This window comes from Diabrotica virgifera, chromosome 5 (genome assembly GCF_917563875.1).
Source record: "Diabrotica virgifera virgifera chromosome 5, PGI_DIABVI_V3a".
NCBI lineage: Eukaryota > Metazoa > Arthropoda > Insecta > Coleoptera > Chrysomelidae > Diabrotica > Diabrotica virgifera.
This window is the reverse complement of record NC_065447.1, coordinates 78896893-78905827: the sequence shown is the minus strand read 5'-3', so window position 1 is coordinate 78905827 and position 8935 is coordinate 78896893. Positions and strand designations below refer to the sequence as shown.

The 8935-nt window shown below is 34.4% G+C and overlaps 1 protein-coding gene across 1 annotated transcript in view; it reads right to left on the bottom strand.

Annotated features, from left to right (window-relative positions):
- Positions 1 to 342: 342 nt before the first annotated feature.
- LOC114338582 (probable JmjC domain-containing histone demethylation protein 2C) overlaps positions 343 to 8935 on the bottom strand; it is an 88769-nt gene continuing 80176 nt past the window's right edge. Inside the window, exon 17 of the mRNA XM_050651943.1 lies at positions 343 to 7026. Coding sequence (XP_050507900.1) covers positions 6715 to 7026 — 312 coding nt within the window. The 3' untranslated portion in view covers positions 343 to 6714. The remainder of the gene's footprint in view (positions 7027 to 8935) is intronic.

Genomic DNA, 8935 nt, shown 5'->3' with positions numbered 1-8935 from the left:
GACTTATTAATTATATTGTTCTGTATTCACTGCAATCTTTAGCGTTTGTATTTTTAGGTATAGCACAAAAGGTGGAGAGTAAACATTGTTTTGGTATGTTTTTTTGTACACTGTGTTAGTCTACGATAATGTCTCAAGGTTTCATCATTTATGCATTTTAGGCTTTCTACTGGGATTTGGTCTGGACCTACAGTTTTACCATTTTTGCTGTTTTTTAATGCCGATTTAATTTCTTCTTTTAATATGTTGAAAACCATATAACACACCACGTTGTCACTGCTCTATTCTGTGTGAAGACTCTCGAGGGAAAGGAAATTAGTTTGTAAATAAAAAAACAAAGGATTGTAATAAACATTTTCTTATTCAAACCTATAATCTTACATAATATACATAGTACAAAAAAACTATATTGGGCCTCTTTAACAGGCAATTAAAGGAAACATATTCGTTACTGTACAAAAATCTATTACTACTGTACATTACTGTAAAAGCAAATAAATAATGTGTTCTCCAAATAATATACAATATTTATATATAGGATAAACGAACATTTTTCAATGTACAAAAAAGAACATAAACCAATCAAAATTCTCTGACAAGTGCGAGGGTCTTTGTTTTAACACCGCCCCTCACAAAAAAGATCATTTTCTACAGTTCTACAGTTTTAAAATAAAGAAAATCTCTTGAAACTGTTGAAAACCAAACAAAGCAAAATTGTCTAGTACTATTGATCAATACTATTGTAAAAAGCGTTAAATTTTAAAATAAAATGTGAAAGATTGATGATTATTTTGACAAAAAATATTTCAATAAAATATTGAAAATTAACACATTTAAGGTACCTACACATATTTTCATGCTACAAAAGCCCATAAACTATGTAGCTCTAGATATGCTGTTTGACAGAAACTTTCGTAGCATCACTTACGATACTACGAAAAACGAGGTTCAGACATGGCTGCTGAGGAATCATCAAAAGAAATGGAGAACCACTCAAGGGCAAATCTAGACTGACAAAAATAATCAAGAATATCGATAAAAAAACTATCGAACGATTTGATGAACCTCAATAAACGAGAGATCAAAACGGTGACTGGATATTGCACCATCTATGTATACAAACTAAGTAAGATGAATGAACCATAGTGCAGATATAGACGGAGAGGCAGCGCTGAAAAATCTCTTTGAATTTACTAAAGCTAAATTTTTCACAGTTCATTACTGTGATTGTGTAGAGAAACATACTGTGGTCGGTCAAACGAAACGTAGAACAGGGGTTACTGAGAGGGTATCAAAGTTGCTTTCCTACGAAGGTACTAAGGCTGAAAATCAGTACGCACATTATAAATTGAAGATAAATAAGTTATTATAGTCGGTTAGCTGCATGACGGGACATAGCCGGTCGGTCGGCCCCAATGAATGTACAGGGTTATTCACTATATTGTGACCCCCTTGTAAACTGCTTTATTTACAGAATTAGAAAAAATGTAAAATACAAAAGTTATTCGATTTTTTAATTATGATTTTTTGACATATATATCGTACTAGTGACGTCATCCATCTGAGCGTGATGACGTAATCGACTATTTTTTTAAATGAGAATAGGGGGCGTGTGCTAGCTCATTTGAAAGGTTATTCAATTCTCTAGACAATACTATAAACATTAAGATAATTATTTATACAGGGTGTCCAAAAAAAAATTTTAATTATTAATTAAACAATTAATTTAATTAAATTTTTTTTGGACACCCTGTATAATTAATCATGTTAATGTTTATATTACTGAATAGGGAATTGAATAACCTTTCAAATGAGCTAGCACTCGACCCCTATTCGCATTTAAAAAAAATAGTCGATTACGTTATCACGCCCAAATGGATGACGTCACTAGTACGATATATATGTCAAATAATCATATTTTAAAAATCGAATAACTTTAGTATTTTACATTTTTTTCTAATTCTGTAAAAAAGCAGTTTACAAGGGGGTCAAAATATAGTGAATAACCCTGTACATTCACTGGGGCCGACCGACCGGCTCTGTCCCGTCATACAGCTGACCGACTATAATAACTTTTATTTATATTTAATTTAGAATGTGTGTACTGATTTTCAGCCTTAGTAAATTGATTTAATTATCTTCGTAGAAAAGCAACTTTGATACCCTTTCAGTAACCCCTGTTCTACGTTTCGCTTGACCGACCGCAGTATGTTTCTCTACACAATCACAGTAATCAACTGTGAAAAATCTAGCTTTAGTAAATTCAAATAGATTTTTCAGCGCTGCCTCTTGGACTAATAGTGCGAAATGAAAGAAGAGACTGTCAGAAACATATTATGCCATTGTAATGTGCTAAGTGATGTAAGGCAGAAACTGAGTCAACTGACGTTTGAACTAGATGAGAAACTAAAACTACTAATATAAGAAAACTGTTGGCCTTAATTTTGGCCACAGAACTTATTAGAGTTTAAGGAAAAAACAAAGTATTGTACAAAGAAGATTATTATAAAAAGACTTGAAAGTACATGTTAATTAATAACTAATGCCATAAACAAGATAGGCAAGCGGCATATACAATATACATACATAAATATGTAGGACGTTTTGCGACACAGTTATGTCAACATTTTTGTGTGAGTGGGTTGTTCTGTTTTGTTTAGATATGTTTAAGAATAAAAATACAGCTATTATAGGACAATTTACATCTTTCACATTTTTTCCAAAAACTTAAGTCACGTTCGTAAGACTCCTATTTTTGTAAATAAACTCTATATTTTCTTTACTTCAAAATAGAACTCGAAAGGTGATCTCTAAAAGTGGAATCATTAATTACACTAATCGTTGTAAAGAAAAACACAAATCGAGATCATTTTTAACTTGCGACCTTGCCCCCTCTGAGCCGAGTCAAAATCGAACAACCAATTTCCCCCAAAAATGTTGGTCGCCCCGCCGCTGACCCAACCAATCGCTAAGTCGTTCCCCCTAAAATAATCAATTGGCACTTCGAAATAGCACTTTAAAGTTTTCTCAAAAATAGAGGTGTTACAAAATCGATTTTATTCTTAATACACATGTTACCGGATTCAGTAACATCTCTTTTGCATAATTCTAACACTCTTCTAGATAAGTGTGTAGCTAGATACATTCAGTTTGTGATACGATCATACTAGTAAAAATTACAGCTTGGTTTTTGCGGTTTAGTTCGCAATATGAATGAATCTAAATACACATATACCCACTTCTATCTATTATAAAGTCTGAACATTTTTTTACCCACATTGAATACTGAATAGCGGACTGCTAAAAATACCATTATATTTTCTCTTTTTTGACAGGCACAGTATACAATTAGTTGAAAAATAACCATTGGTACTTTTAAACATTGATATACAAAGGCCTTGTGCAGCAACAGCAGAAATTAGCCACATATACTTTAGTGTAAAATCACAGATATACAAATACTTAAAAGGAATAAAGTACACTTTTTACAGTAGTTACAGTGCGGTAAGAATTTCATCTTGTAATATTTTTACACTAAATCTGAAATGATAGACATTTTTAATTTAGTACTTTATAAGGTGGTAGCTGTATGAATAATATCTGAACACACATGATAAAACACACATATAAAGCAAGCATAAGCCAAAATCTGGCTTACTGACCAAGAACTTAGGACAAAAGAAAGAAAAAAGTGTCCCTATTACCGGGTCTTATTACTACAGAATAAGAACTGAATTATGTACTTAAAATGAGCAATCATATTAACCAGAGAGACAAACAAACAGGTAATAGAATATCTGGATATCTGAATGTGTCAGAACAAGCAGGATTTACGGCAGAAAGGAGCATCATAGAGCATATTATGAACCTAACACAGATCATCGAAAAAGCAAAGGAATTCAATATATAAGCACATGTAGAACATTAATTACAGTAAGGCATTCGACTGTGCGAGTTAGGACAAAATGTGAAAATACCTAAAGGACGTGAGTGCTCCCAAAACACCTAGTGACATTGCTAGTAAACCTCTACATAGAAATCTCAGCAAAAGTTTGGGCTCATGGAGAACTATCAGAGACATAATAAGCCCCAATCTGTTCAACATGTACAGGATTTATATTAGCATCAAAAAATAAGAGTACTCCATATCGATTTAATTTTTAAAAGTCTTAAACAAACATTGTCTACATGCATTGTTTACATTACGTAAATGGGTGACATTGATGTTGCAATGTAGGCCACTCGTTTTGAAAACTCCGAAGTCAGCGATTCTAATATTATTAGTAATTCACGGTCACATTCGGGTGTAGTCAACCATAACAAAACAATTACGATTTATTTATAGATACGGAGAAATTAAAAGAGGGATTGATTCATTATTCAGACATCGACGGTGTTAGATCATAGACTTTGTTCACCAACTAGTTATTGGCGTATTTAGTGTTCCAAATAAATATATCTGGTAAATAGTGTTTTCAACTTAATCAACCCCATCATCGGGGGTACCAACCCCCAGTACCAAGATCGGCATATGGTGACCTGGCAGGATCGTGTTACTGGGGTTGTTTAGGGAACTGTTACTGGGAACAGGGCATATCCATTGGCGGCAGAAGAATCAACAACTTATGCAGATGATACAATACAACGCTTATTGTCGAATCCTTGGAAGAATTGACGGATATGTTAGAACAAATAGAACGAGTCAGTTCGGAAGCATGGCCGTCAATGATAAAGCTCACCAAAGTATGGAAAAGCCAGAACATCACCATGGATACAAATATAAGGCTTGGTAAAAACAATGACCTTCTACATTTTTCTATTGGATCTGAATGGTATTTAAAGGAAGTTGATAAACGCATTATAGACGTTACAGGTAGGCCTCAAAAAAATCACTGCTTACTTTGGTCATGTGGTGCGAAGAGATGGTCTGAAGAAGCTGACATTGCAGGGGATGATGCAAGGAGCTAGAGCCCGGAGAAGATCACAAACAAAATATATGTGGACCATATTACAAAAGAGGTCGGAGCTGCACTAAACCTTTGCTTCAGAGTTGCAGAGGATAGAGAAAGATGGAGACAGTTTTAAGAGAAATCATTGACAATTTTCCAGATGGGACGATGTCGGAATCGGATGACCGACTAGGAAGAATAGAATATATGGATTTACTTGTGTTATTAGAGTGTTCCTTTCAATTAATGTTAAAATTTGGTCGTACTAGTCTGGTCATCTAACGATGGTAACTGTGAAGCAGAAGTTGGGAGACGTATTGGTATGGCAAAAAATGCGATGAGTCGCCTAACTAAAGTTTGGAAAAACAGATCTATCTCTCAAAACATCAAGATGAGACTGGTGAATGCCCTTGTATTCTCAATATTTCTATATGGAGCAGAGACTTGAAATCTTCGCGCATGCGAGCGACAAAAAATTGATGCCTTTGAGATGTGGTGCTGGATAAGAATGCTTCGTATACCTTAGACAGCTCATAGGACAAACGTTTCCATTCTAAACCAACTCAATATTAAAAAAAGCTGTCCACAATATGTCTGCAACGAATTCTGCAATTCTTTGGTCACGTGATTCGCAGAGGTGACGTCACTTTGGAAAGATTAATTGTTTCTGGAAACGTTCCGGGAGAAGATCAAGAGGACGATCACCAACTAGATGGTCTGACCAAATAAAGCATTCAGCTGGAAACTCATTCTGCGAAGCTCTTAGAGCAGCTGAAGATAGAGACCAATGGAGAAACATTGTTAGGAATATTGGAAGAAATCATGATCCTCAGTAATGGGAAACGACAAGAGAGAGAAAGAGAGTCTGGTCATAGTTATGCTAGTATATCCTAGCCCTAGCCCTATAATTCAAACACAATTCAAACAAAATTCACTGTTTAGTGAAGAAAGAAAAGGAAGGAAAGATCAGTAGTTCATATTTATGTAAACGCTTACTGGCAAAGGGATAAATTTTATTTAAACATATCAACTGAATGCATCTATTAAACAAATTGGAAAGTATTTTATATATAAAACGAATTAATCAGAAGTATCAACTGAGGTAATCCAGATTATTTAGTATAACAATATTCCACATTAACAACCACCTTTTAAATTTCTAACGCACATGAGTTCCTTATTTTGTAGTAGTACTAAAAAATGTATAAAACTCTTACCGCAAACGATTACATTTTACAATTTGAATTTGAAACATCAAATTTGACTGACTTGTGGTTACTTCTGCGGCTTGTCCGACAAGTTATACACGATAAAGGCCGACTGGCGTACATCAAACAACCAAAAAAGAGTGTATAATAGAATAAAGTACAGGTCGGGATTCGCCTGATGGCCACTAGTCTCTACTTACAGGAAGGTAAACCGTGCATATTCAGCATTTAAAATCATTCAAAAAAACTTAATAACAGGCACATTTTTGTACAAGTATATACAAAAAGGAAAAACAACAGGAAAAACGCTCAAAACACTTAAAAACGTCTTCAGGAATGTAGCAAAAACGGGGGAGAATGTTCGACACTCCTCGTTTTTCGTCTCGCACCCCTAAGAGTCAATATCACACATTTATAGATTCACAATGTTACAGTATTTGTATAGGCGGCGAAAGCATTTCGGTCAATTCTTTTTTTACTGTCTACATGTATATCTTTTAATGAACAGATAATCGCGTCTACTATTATCACAATAAAATTCAGGTTGCCACAAAAATTCAGTCCGATTTGGCATCATTCGAAGTACTACCGTTACTTCTTTCACTGCTGGAAGAATCTTTTTCACTTTTCGCATCTTTCTCCGTTTTTATATCCTTTTCAGCTTTTATATCTTTTTCGCCTTTTACGTTTATGTGGCTGTTTATTATTGCACTTAGTGATGAGAGTGAGTCTTTCACAGCATGATAGATAATATTCTTAATTTGAAGCTTATCCTCATGATTTGAATGGGTCTCTGTTAGATCACGGAACTCCTGTGTCAAGTGGAAGCAATGGGCTACGTTCTCTGGCGAAACAAAGTCTTGAGCCACCTGGAATAAAAAAAAATAATATGAGTAATTACAGAATTGCAAAATGTAACAATTATTACAACTACAGCATATTAATATTAATAAACAGGGCAAAGCGCGTGATCAGAGCGTGTGTATCTTCTTCTGTTGGTACCTACTCGTTTTAAATATTGGTGATCATTCTGCCTATAATTATTTTATTAACTGAAGCTTTAAATAGATCAGTTTTTGTTGTAGTGAATCAATTCCTCATTTTTTTTAAGCATGATATTATTCTTCTTCCAATTCCTTGCTTTCTGAATACGTTGCCTTGAAGGATTATTTTCAGTAATCTGTATTTAGTGCCGTTCCTCATTATGTATTAGAGGATTCTAACTTTCTCCTTTTAATTGTATTGTACAGCATTTATATTAGCATCCAAAAAATAAGAGTAATCCATATCGATTTAATTTTTAAAGTCTCAAACAAATATTGTTTACATGTACTGTTTACATTACGTAAATGGGTGACATTGCTTCTGCAATATAGGCCACTCCTTTTGAAAACAACGGAGTCAGCAATTATCTTACTATTAGTATTTTCACGGTCACATTCAGGTGTAGTCAATCATAACAAAACAATTACGATTTATTTATAGATACGGAGAAAATAAAGAGGAGATTATTGATTATTCAGACATCGACGTGGTTAGATCAGATACGTTGTCCACCAACTAGTTACTGTCGTATTTAGTGTTCTAAATAAATATATTCTGGCGAATCGTGTTTCAACTTAATCAACCCCATCATCGGGGGTACCAACCTCCCGTACCACCATATAGGATCCTGCCAGGATCATCACTTTTCTTTCCTTCCCCATTCTTCATAGTATCGTCTCGTTAGTTATCTTGTCCGTCCATGATATCCTTAGAATTCGCCTGTATAGCCACATTTCTAATGCTTCAAGTTTTTTCTCCATCGCTTCAGTGAATGTCCCGAATTCAACTATGTAGTATAAAATTGATAAGATATAACATCTTAGGAGCCTTACTGTTATCTCCAGATTAAGGTTGTGGCTTTTAAAGAGTTTGGCTACGTTGTTGAATGCCTGCCTTCTCTATTCTACATTTTACTTCTTGTGAGTGATCCCACTGTTCGTTTACTATTGTTCCAAGATGTAAACTGTTTTACCCAGTCTACTGGTGTATTCTTGATAAGCAGTTGGACTTCTCTAATTTTATTCTTGCTGATGATCATAAATTTTTGATATGTTTACTTGTAGTCCAAATCTTTCACTTACTTCATTAACTTTGTTTATTAGTTGCTGTAATCTGTTTAAACTCTCTGCAAAAATAACGGTGTCATCTGCATAGCGGATGTTGTTTAGGCGTTCTCCATTTAGGAGTACATATTCCATGTTCGCAATTTTCCTAGGCTTCACTAAGTATTTCCTCTGAATATAGGTTAAATAATATAGGTGAAAGTATACATCCCTGTCTAACGCCTTGCAGAATCTGGATCGCTTCCGTCGGTTCATCTCCAAGATTTGTTGTTATTGTGGCTGATTGTGGCAATTTTGTATTTTTTGTATTATATACCGGTCTTTATCATCCATTTGGGTTTTTGTTAGAACATCCATCATTTTTCGGTGTTGAACTGTATCAAATGCTTTTTGGTAGTCCACAAAGCAGTTAGATAGTAGATAGTAGTTAGAAACAGTAGATATCGCAAGCCATGTTTGTATATTTGGAATAATATCTATAGACTAAACAATGCATCTCTCGTACCTACGCCTTTCATGAATCCAAACTGTATGTCTTATACCTATGCTCTCTTCGCATATGTTGTATATTCTGCGATGTACAATTAAACAAAAAAGTTTTAATGCATGGCTCATTAGCCTATATTCTCCGCACTCTTTCGCTCCCTGTTTTTTTGGTAACGTAATAAAT